This window comes from Protomyctophum bolini (assembly GCF_963924005.1).
Source record: "Protomyctophum bolini genome assembly, chromosome: 7".
NCBI classification, from domain to species: Eukaryota; Metazoa; Chordata; class Actinopteri; order Myctophiformes; family Myctophidae; genus Protomyctophum; species Protomyctophum bolini.
In genome coordinates, this window is record NC_137868.1 from 27,847,287 (window position 1) to 27,862,520 (window position 15,234).

General features: G+C 41.9%; 1 protein-coding gene across 3 annotated transcripts in view; it reads right to left on the minus strand.

Moving 5' to 3' along the window:
• LOC308318079 (F-actin-uncapping protein LRRC16A-like) overlaps positions 1-15,234 on the minus strand; it is a 94,237-nt gene that overhangs the window by 63,555 nt on the left and 15,448 nt on the right. For all 3 annotated transcript variants that reach the window (XM_080767455.1, XM_080767454.1, XM_080767456.1), the window contains exon 3: positions 3,554-3,604. In XM_080767455.1, the coding sequence (XP_080623581.1) occupies positions 3,554-3,604 (51 nt within the window). The remainder of the gene's footprint in view (positions 1-3,553; positions 3,605-15,234) is intronic.

Consider the following 15,234-nt stretch of genomic DNA (forward strand, 5'->3'; position numbering starts at 1 on the left):
GCCACCGTGGACGCCATCTTGAAAACGATGCCTTTCTGGTTGTTCGTTTTTCCTAAGATTTTAGTATGTTATTTAGCACACAATAACTATAACTATAAGTGTCTAATATTGGAGTCTGTATAAACAGACCACTAGGGGGCGCTCCCAATACGTTTGCACAGCTTTTTGAAATCATTATTATACCCATACCTAACACCACGCCAAAATTCAAAACCCAAAAGCCGAATCTTTCCAAGTGCAACCCCAGCTATAGACTGTAGGTCAGTGTTACAGGAAACCAGGGGTAAAAACGAGAGGACACATGCAAGACAAGACAAGGGCCAGACTCAAACCTGCAGGGTCCTTGTGCTCACTAGGAGCATTATGGTCTGTGCACTAATTGGCTGAGCCACCAGGCATGTAATCCTGACCATAAAAAGGACCATTTCAAGTTGAAGAAAGATGCAATCTCTATTCTAGTATTGAATAAACCTGAACTGGTCTGTTCACTGTTACTCTCACAGATTTTAAGGCATGGCATATCATATGACTGATCAGTAGACTGTAGCCAGAGGCAACACAAACAGTCATCTACTGTATGTGATCTGTTGCCTTCTAGGTTACTAGTGTTTTCGCATGACCGAATTAACGCTGTTAATATTTTATCACATTAATCACCCCTTTTTTTTTTTACCCTTTGAAGCATCTGTAGATCCGTATGACTTCCTGATCTGAACCAAGGTAAAAAAAAGAAGGTAATAAGGCCACCAATGTCTTTTTCGCTATGATGCAATTCCAGACGGCAGATTTGTCAGAATGGGGTGTCGAACTCACACTAGAAGTTTGGTGAAATACCGATTATATGACGGTCACTCTCAATCGTTCATAAATAGTGTTTATTCATGAGCTGGTCCAGCTGGCTCCATGCACTGCTATGTATTTCATCGAACTTCAGGTGTGAGGTTTGCAACCCATGATGAGCGCCATGACGCATATGCGGCGTCCAGAGCATCTTTTCCTTCAGAAAGAGCTTCCTTGATCTGAAAACTTCCTCTGCGCATCTAAACCAATCACAGCAATTCGGGGGCAGAATGTTAAGGACAATCTCTGTTTGACATACGCTTATACGGCCATATCAACCAATCACAGCGACTTTAGGATGTGTAAATACGCTATTTCTGCCCCTCGCCAGGTCTGTCACCACTCCCCAGCCAGAGCGAACGGCAAAGCTAATTTCCCGGCCACAAGCATTTGGAAGTTGTCTTGTACTTTTCCATACTACTGGTGTCTCCTTTAGCTGGGAGGGAATTCCCTGCAAGCCCATTGGGACCCAACCAGGTCGTGTGTGTGTGTGTGTGTGTGTGTGTGTGTGTGTGTGTGTGTGTGTGTGTGTGTGTGTGTGTGTGTGACTGTACCGGTATGTATGTGTGTGTGTGTGTATGTGTGTGTGTGTGTGTGTGTGAAAGAGAGATTTTCACAAACGGGTGGCTGCAATGTGAGTGAGACAAAGGAGAGAGAGTAACACAGTCTGACTCTCTCTCTCTCTCTCTCTCACTCTCTCTCTTTAATTAAAAGATGAATAAATTATACAGGCTAGAGGTGTAGCTTTAATGTAAAATATTGGACTGAAGTGAAATTGGTTGAACTATGACTCAGTGACTGATAATGATTAATACCTAAATGACCTACTGTATGGTACAGTGACCTTTGATCTACATTATAGGCTATCAGGATAAAAAGAGAGGTGGAGGGAAGGATAAAGAGGTTACAGGGAGAGAATGAGAGAAAGAAAAGGAAGATGAAGGGAAGAAGAGAAAAGATTAAGATGTGAAGTAATCTGGAGGAAGAAGCGAAGGTGAGGATTGAGAGTATATCAAAGCAAAACAAGGGGTTAACAGAGTTCTGGGAAAAGGTGATCTGTGGAAATAATCTGGATTAGCAGTTGCATACAGAAGAGATGGTATAGAGTCGACAGAAGCTGCAAGGACACAGGCCCTAAAAGAAAGCCCTTTAGGCCTATATACGTTTTCAGTGTCTACATGTTCTGTCGTTATGTGTGTTGTAGTTAGTATAGCCAGGCTTAATTCCTCCACCACTGCCAGTGTTTTTCAGTGAATACCCTTATTTTCTTTCTTCAGCTGAAAGGGCTTCATAAGGCAGAGAGAAATTACTTGATTTAGGCTCAAACCTTTAGAAAAACGTTTGAGGGACATAAACAGTATGATATTATAAAATATAAAATCTCTTTTTAAAATGCATGGTTTCTTTAACCAGAAATGCAAATAAACAGCTTACATTTTGAGAAAGTGAAAAAAAGGCATTGTGGTTGTGTGCATATGGTAATGGTCAATGCCCATGTGCAAGTTGAGATCAATTGCTCAAGCCACTGAGGAGAAGCATGCGGAACAGAGCGTGACTGACAGAGGTGTTGACTCTCTCCCCAGCTATCTCCCGTTTGCTGTCACTCTTCACTGTGCTATCAGTGAAATATACCGGTATCCATCTTCTATCAATCTATAAATGCACCAAGTCTCTGTACGTGTGTGTGTGTGTGTGTGTGTGTGTGTGTGTGTGTGTGTGTGTGTGTGTGTGTGTGTGATCCACGTAACTCGAAAACCGTTCGCCCCACCACCTTCAAATTTGACACACGTTTCACACCACCACAGGGAGTGCAGTGCCTGGTGTCGAGTGCGTCGGATCACCTGTTGTCCAGAACCAGCACAAAATACTCACAATGATGTTCTGACTCCATATGTGGGCATGCCTGACTGACAAAGAACTCCATATATGGGCATAAAAGCGACACAGACTAAGATTTAAAGTTAGACGAGTTACCTCGTTCTGGCAAAGGCGGGTTGTGGAGAGAAAAACTTTTCCACGGACGTGGGTGGTGAACTAGTAGAGCAAATGGTAGCATGGGTACTGATGTGGAAATAGTGCACATCTGTGCATGCATGTTAAAATGCATGTTATGTGCAAATATACATACACATGCACACAAACACACGGTGCACACTGAGGGGGGAAGCAGTCGGTTCTACGCTAGTCCGGGCAGCGCACCCCCCCCGCTCCCCCGTCTCTAATTCTATTACAATATAGCAATATCTATTTCTCGGTTGTTTTTTTCTTTTCTTCAAAGATAGATAGAAATGTAATGCGTAGCTAATATTAGAGGCTATATCCCTCCAATGTTACAGCACAATAGGCAACAACATGCACAAATGCGCTCTGTGCATTAATTACAAAATGGTGAGAAAGTGATATCTGATTTTTCTAAACGCGAACATCGTGTTATTTTCATTCCATTCATTCATTCTGAGGGGACACACGCACATGCATGTTAGGCCGAGGCAGTGACATGATTTGAGGAGGACATACAGTAATGATAAACGTAGGTGTATTTGATAAAAGGAAGACAGTAGGAGCACGTGCATTTACTAAATAAGCATTTGGACCCAAACGCAGGTTTCAGGTAACATGAAGCAGGCCCTCACAAACGGAAAAGTTTGACACCTGCCCAGTGTTTGAATGAGCAATGCTTTTAGTGGTCTTATGGTACGGTCAGTGGTCTTACCTTGGCAGGAATGCGCGCCGTCAAGACATAGGCTCGATGGGATGCTAGTGCCTGAGGGGAAGAGAGAGAGAGAGAGGCTGGGTTAATGACAATGTACTGTAGTTGTAATTACAATGTTCGACGCCTCCTCATATACATGTACTGTATGTTATATGTAACAGTATGTTACATAACAGTATGTAAGTTTAGTTAGAAACTAAAGTCGAGGAAAAGACAGAAAAGAGAAACAACAGCATAAAAAACGTAAAAAATCCATGACAGATTCTGCGAAGGAAACTATTACCGGAAAACTAAAAATCACACCCGTGTGAAGTGAGGGGCGCTCTTATCAACGTACATCATCACATAACATGTCGATTTGCTATGACACATATGACGTAAATTGTCCATTAATTGGCAATTGGAATTTAACAAAAATACTGATTTGCTCGTCTACATCCGACGTAAATTCTCCATTCATTGTCAATGACATTTAATGTTTGTGTTAGGACAAAAATACAGATTTTCTCAGACACATCTGATGTCAATTCTCCATTCATTGTCAAACAGACTTTAACTAAAATACTGATTTGGTCGTCTACATATGTCGTAAATTCTCCACTCATTGTCAATGGCATTTAATGTTTGTGTTAGGACAAAAATCTACAGCTGAATTTCCGCTCTCAAAAAAGTATGAAACCTCTGATGTGTAGCATAGTCAGTAACACAGAGGTTGGTTTTGTCTGGACAACAGAACCAACTGTCTAAATGAGATCATTATGGGTCAGTGTGGTGATGTTTCTCGTTTGTGTCCTGCTGCCTTCTGAGTAGATGTGACTCCAACTGCCACTGTTTATTAAATCAAACCCTTATATCCACTTGGACTGGAATACTTTCTAGTGTTTGATAGCACAAGACTAGCTTGCATGACTAATGACTGAATAAGATAAACTGGACAGATACATCAGGGATTCCTGTTTATGTCAAGATAACTGAATAGTTGGCTGGTTAAAATGAAGATAGCTGCCATAGAAATAATCTGCACAACACATGACATCACATCACGGAAAGTTTAAAATGTATGAAACAGCCTCTCATTCAGGTTCTTCACATTAAACAATGCTCACATTCATGACAACCTTCTCGGAATTCTGTATTAGGTGTACCAAAGAAGATGACCAAAATAGAACAGGAAATGCCCTGTACCGTCTCCAGTGCCAACTCTGTCCCTCTATTCATTTACGGACAGAGATGCTGCTGAGTTGTAGCGGCGTGAGCTGTGATTGGTGTACTTTTGAGGGGACAGACAGACAGACAGATAGATCTTTGTGCGCGGCATAAAAATGTCTATAGTGAGATCGATGTTTTCCACATATGAAGTTGGGAGAGCAGTCAGGTTGTTGACTTTAATTAAGTGAAATGATAGTGATTGTACAGGGCCTGTTCTTTACACTCACATGAGAGGGCACCATGGTCTGCTGGCACATATATAATATTGTAAAGAGTGACCTTAAAAGCAGGAAGAGTGACGTGTATATGCAGTAGGGCCTACTTATGAAAAGGTCACCCAGGGAAGTTGCATGTCCTTTCAACATCATGGGTTCAAAGCCATATCATGACCTTTGCTGCAAGTCACCCCCACTCTTCCTCCAAGGTCTTTAACTCACTGCCTGAAAACTACCAGATTAGACACTCCCACTTGGACACTTTCCAGCCGGGCTCATTCATTCCAATCTAAATATCATGGATTTTACACATTAAATACTGTTTTTCAGACAGTATAATTCAAAATTATATGAAAAAGGCCAATGGTCATGGGCTTTGCATCGTCACCGTTTAGCATGGCCCGCTACCATGTTGCCGAGTTTCGCGAAAACCGACTGCACGGTCCAGCCAGAACTACTATTTTTGTGTCAGAACAAGATGGAATGAGAGAAGACCAAAGAAGAACCATGTCAAATACAACGCAATGACGGTAAGTAGGGTCACAGTGACCTAGACTAGACCAAGTTACACCAAGTTAGACTTTATGGTAGAGGAGATATGCTCCGGACAAGATTTCAGACAGATGGCCAGATGGTTGGATTTCAAACCATGAAGATAGAGAGAGAACAGGAGAGACAGAAACACATCACACTATGGCCCTTATTTATCAACGCGGTGTACACCCAAAATTGGGTGTACACCCAATTTTGGGTGTACACCGCGTTGATAAATAAGGGCCTATAAAACTATACTGCAAATTCCTGAGTGTTACTTTAACCCTGAGAGTGCAAGAATGGACACACAAGGGTAAAAGATTGTGTCAGTTTACCCTGGAACCACAGGGCTCGTGCACCCTGAATAAAGAAATAGACAATAAGGGCACACAAAATCAATATATAGTCATAAATGTATACGAATATAAAAATGTGGGGTATGAATAATATTTATTTGATTTTGCCATGTAGAAGCAAGGGAAGAGCAAACGAGAAGAAAACTAGAGTGTGTGTGTGATGTTTGGCAAAATGTTTAGGAGTAATAAATATAAACATGTTTTTTTTGTTTGTGAGCCAGATCACTCATAAGCCTCTCTGATAACATTTTGGATGAGCAGGACATTTTGTACAAAATGCCACTCCTGAAAGCTTTGGATGGCAATCTTAGCCAATCAGTGTAGAATCTGAGAAAAGACTCGTCTTGATCACATGACTACAGAGATCATGTGTACCGATTTGCGTGAGATTTGGATGAAATCTGTGTGACTAACATAAACAATGTGTTTAGCAGGAATCAGCCTCATGGTGGAGCTATAACCGGCAGATGTGGAGGGATGCAGGGAAAATGTTTTTCCATGGCCTCTAGGGAGTGCGCATACATAAGTTGTACACATCGATGCAGTTATAGGTAAAACAGGAATTGCCCTGTTATAGTGCCACCGTGAGGCTGATTTGGGAAAAGATTAGTGGCATGTCGTCCTCGGCCTGGTGGAAATGTGTGTGTATAATTTCATGGAAATTGCACACTGGCTCTTCCCTGTTTAAGAAATTACTATTATGCAGCCCAGATAACTCCTCTGTTATACTGGAGTAACAGGGGGTATAAAGCGAGATGGAAGGAGTTGGAGCTTGGTCTAGTTGCTGACTTCCCTCTGCAGGCTGCAATAGGGGACAGGGGTTTGGCGGACCGATTAGAGAGGATCAATAACCCATGGATAAACCATACGTTAAATGTGTGGCAAAAGGTTGTGAGGTCATGTGGTTTAAAAAAAATGTTGAAACTTTTCAGATGGTGTGCCTTCGACACAGACTTTGTCCCAAATAGAGGCGACATTAGATTTAAGTCATGGATAGAGAAAGGAATCACAACTTACATGTCATTTATGCAAAGAACTGAAATTGATAGTTTCAGATCAATACAAGTCAAACATGATCTGGAACAGGCTGACTTTTACAGATACCTCCAGGTGCGGCACTATATCAATCAAGAATGCAAATTCAAAGAGTTTTCTGCAGTTGAATCAGAATTCTTTTTCATATTAAAGTCAGCTCTCACAGTGGAGCCAAGTAAGTCCATCTCTGAGTTATATGGCGCCATTTCAGATGCTAAGAATGAAAGCACGTTGTACATCAAAGAGAGATGGGAGAGGGACGCAGGAGTTGAACTCTCAGAGGAAGTATGGGGAGGGATCTGGGAGTTCCAGTCTACCTCAACTTGTTCTATGGACTGGAGAGAGCACTGTTGGAAAAATATTATTAGATATTTTAAGACCCCATACCAGGAAAAATACAAAGGGGACGATAGGCTGTGCTGGAGGCAGTGTGGGGCAAAGAAAGCCAACCACTTCCACATTTTCTGGGGGTGCCCCAAATTGGGGGTGTTTTGGAACAATATTCACAAATCACTGTGCTCAGTATTTAATACTCCAATACCTTTCAACTTCACAACCATGTACCTGGGCCACATTGAATGTCTTAACCAGTCGAGATACACAAAGCTACTGCAGATTCTCTTGGCAGCCAGCAAAAAGTCAATAACAAGAAGATGGCTATCCCCAATCACACCCACAATGGACGATTGGCATGGAATAGTCCTAGACATCTTCAAAATGGAAAAATTAACATACATGTTAAGAACTAGATTAGACAATTTCTACCAAATTTGGAACAACTGGATTGTGCATATTGCCCCCCTGAGAGCGGACTTCGTGTAATCTCATTGGTTCATTGCCTGCTGTATGATTGTATAAATATAAAATGTATAAGACACCTCTCCTCCTCTCGTGGTCGAAGACCAAAGCTATATTGTTTTTGTCCCCCTCAGCATAAATGTATATACTTTAGTTGTTGTTGTTTTTTGTTTCTTGTGTCTTTTTCCGCCCACTCTTTCTTTTTTCTTTGTCCTCCTGAAATGTACCACCTGAAGTATTACTGCCGTGCCTGTCTCTGTTTGAGTGTGGACTCGATGTCTTATATAGGAAAAAGGACTATACTATACAGAGACATTGGAGATGTTGCCACATGGAGGGGGGATGAGGGAGGGAAGAGGGGTGGGGGAAAAAAAGAAAAGAAGAAAATCTTGGGAACTGCTCTTATATCGTTTGTAGAAATGCTATATGTACAATTATACTGCACTTTCCGAATAAAACAAATATTATAAAAAAAAAAAGGAAATTGCACACTGTGTGATTTGTGGCATTTTGTTCGAAATGGACCATTCATGTGAGCTTTGGAAGCCAATCTTCAGGATCAGGATGGAAGATGGGAAATGGGGCAGATCCGTGTTGGACCGTGTTGATCACATGACTATGGAGATAGTGTATACCGAATTGTGTGATGTATGGATAAAATGTGTACGAGTAATCTACAGAAATGTGTTTTGCCAAAATCGGCCTCATGGTGGCGCTATAACAGGCCGTTGTGGAATATTTGGGGCATCCAGGGAGTGTGTGTGCAAAGTTTGGCATGGATCGGGCCAACGGCGCCAGAGATTAGCTGGTAGCGGACGGACAGAAGGACGGACAGACGGACGGACGGACGGACACACACACACACGGAGTGCAAAACATACTCTCTCCCCATGATGCCTTCGGCCTGGTGGGGATAATGAAAACTGTGTGAATGACAGGAATAAAAATGACAAAGAAAAGGATGAGTCCATGAAAACAATATCAATATGAACAAGAGAAAAGGAAAAGGAAAAAAGAAAGAAGGAAACAGCGGGATGAGAGACAGGGGAGGGAAGAGGACGATACAATGGCCCGTCTCTGTGCAGACAGCAGGCTGTGTGTGGGGTTGTGATGCGATGGAGACAGACAGGCCAGCTTCTGTGTCCACAGATAACCTCTCTTAAAGTGCACCAGTCACTACCACCACGTCTCTCCCTCTGCAGTTTATACATGCACGCGTGTACTGTGCATGTGTGTGTTGGTGGTGATAACAAGACCACTCATTTCCTAATACAGCCTAACCATCCACTTCTTCATATGATCCATCATTTCCAGTAATATCTTAAATTAACATTCACTGCCTCATGGGACTCAATGGCGTTTTTCTTATTCGTCAGTCAGTAGACGGAAAAAGACAGCACACTGACTGACTTAAAAAAAATAAAGTCTCCACCCAACGCCACTGCATGTAGCACATGCAAACACAGAGTGAGACCATCACTGGTCCGTCACATAACTAAATGGAAACAGCACCACTCATGCACCACAACCAAAGACCCGAGTTGTATTGTGCAGAAAATTGCTGATCTACAATGTTGTGCGACATAAATTGCGACATAAATTAGGTGTAACTTGTCCCTCTTTCATCTATTCTCTTTTCATATTCGCTTCACTCCCCCATCAGCTCCCACCCCCATTCTTATTTATTTTCCACATCCTCATCCTTATTTCTTCTCCCCCTTTCTTTCCATACATTTCCACACTTAACACCATCATCCCTCTCTCCAACAGAATGTCTGCCTCTCTCTATACTCTCTTTTTGACTGCTCTGTGACAGTGCATTTTGACCCTGTGGTGGATTTAAAGCCTCAAGCTAGCCTATCAGCCAATCATCTTACTGTGACCCTCTCAACCAATCAGAGACTCAAACTGTACATCCAGATGGCAGGAGCACTAGAGCATGCCTGCAACACTGCAGACAGCATCTGCTACTACTACACACAGTACACGCACGTGTACACAGAACAAGTATGTGGTTGGGCAAATAACAGTCATGATCTCTAATGCACCATTTGCTTCCTTGGCCCACATACAGAACCAGGATGGCCAGAAAAACTATGAAATAAAATTATCAGCCAGCCAATACTGATCACAGTATGTATGGCTGTTTTCACCTTTTTATGCCATTAGGACTGAGAAAGCATCTGTGTTCTTTTTTTGCTAAAAAGCATACCGTAATTGTAAAAATGGATTTGTGCAAATCTTTGAATATATATTTATTTTTTTAAGTGAACATTTTTTACTTTAATATTTGCTTCTGGGGGGTCCCTGGAACTACATATTTTCAGATAGGGATCCCGCGGCCAAACATGTATCATTCTTGGGTCCTTGACATGAAAAAGTTTGAGCACCACTGATATAGCATTAGCAACATACCTTTTTCAGAAAACAGGATTTAGAAGATATATTGGAGGTCCTCAGGTCTTAATTGGTTAAAGATGCATGATGAATAGTACTGACATATGGCAGAATGCCATATGGGTTCATCGCAATGTATTGCGTGACGATCAACCAATGATGCTTGCTTACATCATTGGTTAGCACACGCACACATGCATGGACGCACACACACACGCATTACAAGCAGTCCTCACAGGGCAGCAATTCATAGACAATGCTGTGGTACTGTATTATTGTTCCTACATCATCCTGTTCTCTGTCATACTGTCAACCCCCTCACCCCACCGCACCCCTAACACAAGTTACTATAGCAACAGCCAGGCCATACCACAAAAACATACATACCTATACAGCCATATACAGTGCACTCATACTATATGAAAGGAGCTTAGTACAGTGCTAGGGAGTTGCCTGGTAAAGTACATTTTCTGTACATGAACCGATGCAATAAAGAAAAGTGTTTTGCCTGCAATCAACAAAAGCATCTTCCCACTGCTGGCAATGTACCCCCTGCTGACAGGTAAAATGTGAAAAGCTTAATCTACTGTATAGGCTACTCCACAAGTAGAACACAGGGCCATTTGAGATATAAAAACCACACCCGTGTGAAGTGAGGGGCGCTCTTATCATCTTACAATGAGGTGATGTAATGAATCTAATGATGTAAAACAAACAATGACAAAAAGTTAAATTCTGGCGTTTTTAAAACAAACATTGAACTAAAAACAAACCTGTATATAGGAGGGGCTAGCGCCCTCAAAAAGAACACTTCATTCACTTGTGAAGTTGAAAATACTGATGCTGTTAAATAAACTGCCTTAAATGTGAGAATATTGCTAAGATCAGCATTTTGAGAGAATGGTTGGACTGTATTTCAGGAGGCATGACATAATGTAATGCTGTAGTACCTCACGGTGCAGTATTAATATAATAAACAATAGAATAATAAACGCATATCTATTACATTTTTAGATTGTGAGTTAAGCAGATTGATATAGTATTTTAGCATGTCCACATGACTAGCTGTCCTCCTTTCAAAAATAATTATACATTTTGGCCAATTAATTAATTAATTTTACATTTACAGTATAATGATGACACCCCCACATCATCCTCTTTCCCAGAAATCATTTGTGCTGAGGCAGAGCTCTGACACCCAGAACACTGCCAGTTCTCTCAGACAACTGTGAACCAAGCCAACTACAGCAATTGAGCCTTACAAAGCAAATAAAATGATGAACAACTTCAGCATACTGGGGATCCTGAGTCACTTCCAAACACAACAGCGTTTTAACAGCGTGGCTCTCTAGGAGGCTATAGCAATAGAAAAACTGGACGTCAGTCTGGGGCTACTCTCACAAACCGCTGGACCGATCTGCACCAGATTTAATGTGCACGCCGCTAGTAGGCCAAGGGATCACACAATTCTTGTACACTATTGTTTTATATTCTTCGAAAAAACCGTTACCGTTAATAATTCTATTATTTAAGTCACTGGAGTCGGTTCAGGCTGAAACCTTGTCCAAATAAGAAGGCATACATCATAGATGTATGGATTGGAAGTTATTAGACCAGTCTTGTTATTGTCACATATTGTTCATACAGCAAGGTTTTGTATTCAAAATAGTACAGAACATTTGTCAACCTGCACTTTAGTCTACACTTTAATTTAACCCAGAGTAAAATTATAAGTAAAGAGATAATGACAGACTTAACTCTTTATTGCATAACTGATATTCCCACCATGGTGTGTGTGCGTGTGTGCGTGCGTGCGCTGTTAATGAGTCATAATGCCCTGACTGTGTGAACACTCGTCAGTGCAGCAGTGTGGAGATCAAAGGTGATTAAGGGACAGCCACAGAGACAACAGGCGAGAGAAAGACGGGGAAAGAAAGAGGGTTGGAAAAGAGAGATGGAAGGACATAGGATGGAACAGGGAGGGTGGAATACTGTAGCAGAGAGATGGGCGGGTTATAAAAACAGCAAAAATGTGGTGAGGCAAGCAAGTGTAATGACTTAAGCTATAAGTGCTATAGCACTGATAACACGCCAGGTTTGAAATCCAATCAGCAGAAAATATATTTAATGAAAAGGAAGTGTGTGAAAGCCATTTCATCTCTGAGCCAAAACTGAGGCCTGTGGCAGGACCCTGATTTGAGCCTTTTAATATAGGCTGAAAACCATCAGCTCTAGAAGGATGAGGTTGACGTGAAGCAGCGGAATTCTTTCCTTTCTTCCTGCCTCCCAAGACTTCCATCTTCCTTTTCCTCTCCACTCTTAAAGATATATATTTTATTGATAGATTATAGTAGTCTGACAGGAAATGGGGACGGGAGAGAGCTAGGGGTGTGACATGCAGCAAAGGTCGTCGGGATCGGGGCTCGAACCCACAACACACTGTCAGGCTATTACCAGCATAGATGCCCAGACACATTCCCCTCCAGTCTTTTTTTTTTTTAATATATTTTTTATCCCACGATTTTGTAACCCATTTTTAACCCCTGTGTCAATCATCGAATGTGATCCTGGGCTCTACACACCCTCCACCAACCTGGGGAGAGCAACGGACTTAACTCATGCTTCCTTCATGCTGAGTGTCCAAGTTGCTCCTTTACACCTGACAGGGGGGAGTTTCCCTGGTTGGACGTAGCGCGTGGAAGGAACACGTTATTCCAACCAGTTCCTTTCCCCTCCATCAGGCGCCCCGGCTGGCCAGGGGGAGGCAGTTTAGAGACCAGGATTACTGCATGTTTTTGTGAGGGTACCTACCCTAGGGGACACGGGGAGAACATGCAAACTCCACACAGAAAGGCCCTTTCACCAACCCCGCCTTCGGGTATGGGCACTGATGACGTGGAGGAGGAAACACGCCGCCAGCACCCACAGCGCCCCGAGCGGGAATCGAACCCAGGACCTTCTAGCTGTGAGGCGACAGCACTACCAACTGTGCCACCGTGCCCCCTTTCCCCTCCAGTCTTAAGGACATCATCATGTTTCTCATGGCCTGCCTTGATGCACTCTTCTCTTCTCTGTCTCTCTTCCTAGTTACACACACACACACACACACAACACTGTGTGTGTGTGTGTGTGTGTGTGTGTGTGTGTGTGTGTGTGTGTGTGTGTGTGTGTGTGTGTGTGTGTGTGTGCGCGTGTAATATGGCTGTTGGTAAAATTCCCTATGTGTCGGGAAAAAGTAAAATAAACTTGGTGGATGTGAATAAGAAAAATAGTGTGTAGTCATTTGTATTTTCCTGCATTCTTGCTCCGCTCTGTCCTCCTTATACAAATGTGGATAGAATCACTACTGAAGACAACTGTCTTCCTGACTTTACATCATTACTCTTAGCTTTCTTTCTTTCATTTTTCTATTCATCAGCTCAGGGCACAGTATGACAGTGTATGCATGTATACTGTATGTGTGTGTACACTATGTGTTCTCTTCACGCATGTAAATGCTGTGTGTGTGTGTGTGTGTGTGTGTGTGTGTGTGTGTGTGTGTGTGTGTGTGTGTGTGCAAAACAGACCACAAACCACACACATCCACCTAGTTTATGTGTTTAAAGCTGCAATGTCCCATGGGATTCAAACCAAAATGAGTACTACCATTGACTTTGAGCAGTGGATATTGTTCTTTGGGCTTCAGGCAATACACATTGTCAACCAGTACAGTAGTGGTCCTACACAGGTACACATTTCACAATAAAAGAGCAGGGAGACCACCTACTACGACCATTGCAGGTGCATGTGCTAGTTATATTGTAACCCATCGAAATTTAAGAATATCTTACAGTTCACAGTTAACTGTAATAACAGTTTTCTGTAATACCCATGTTTCTGGGGTCATATTTCATTTCATGTCAAGGACCCCAAAAATTATATGTGATAGAGTCTACCGACCACCGACCCCCATCTGAACATATATGTTGTTCCAGGGACCCCCCCCCCCCCCCCAGAAGCAAAGATTTGAGCTATAAATGTTCTAAATTTTTCAAAAATAGCAGATCGCCGCGCTACGAGCTTGTAGATCTGCTATTTTTCAACAGCTATAAGTATAACATAATGCTTAAAACACCAAAATGGGTTCCCGTCCTGAATGGGTTAACATACTCATGTTAACATACTTAACATGCTCAAAATAATGTTTTATTCACACAAAAAAGTTCTGGATTGCAGATTTCAAATAAAGACTGTGATAATGATGATGTAATACCATGTAACAGAGAGCACAAAGCCCCACCAGGCTGCTGCTCAGGAGAAAACATGACTGTTGTACTGGTATGAATCTACTGTACATACTATACTATACCTGGATTAAAAAACACAACTTAATACCTGCAATGGGATGAGGTTCTCAGTCAAAATACTGTATATTATGACACCTACTGTCACAAAAGAGTGGCTTATGAATGATAATGCAATTGCAAGCTGTAATTGGAAGGCTGAAATCCAAGGCCTTCAAACCTAGACCTGACAAGGCTGACATACAGTAAGCATCATCTGACGTTCCTAAGAGGATGATTTTCAAAATAGCATTAATTAGAAAGGCAGGGAACATCCTTGTGTCTCACTTACTTTCCCATACAGTATAGGCAAGGCAAGTACATTGTATAGTACATTTCAACAAGAAAATTCAAAGAGCTTTACATTAAGCATATTAAGACACAGAGCATAGAGTGCAATAGAAAAGCATTAACTAAAAGCATATTTTAATATAAGTTTAAAAATAAAAAATTGGGGGGAAGAAATACAATTACAGTGCAGAAGAAATTACACAAAAAAACCCTCAGAAATATTTTATTTAAAAGACTTGAGAGTCACTAGATAGTAGATACTGTATGTGGTGCATTCTTCACGTTTAGATCTGACTCTGGGTTCAGAAAGCAGACCTGTCGGAGACGACCTGGGAGGTCTAGAATGGTTCATGATCTATCACATCAGAAATGTATTTGCCAGAATGGGAAAACGTGGTAGCTGGAGCGGGACTCAAAACTGCTACACTAAATGTGCTCAGAGAAATTGGCTGTATTTTACAATACAACGATTCAGTCCGAGCCAGGGCAAGCTGCTGACAGTGCAGCTGAGGCCTTCTGTAAAC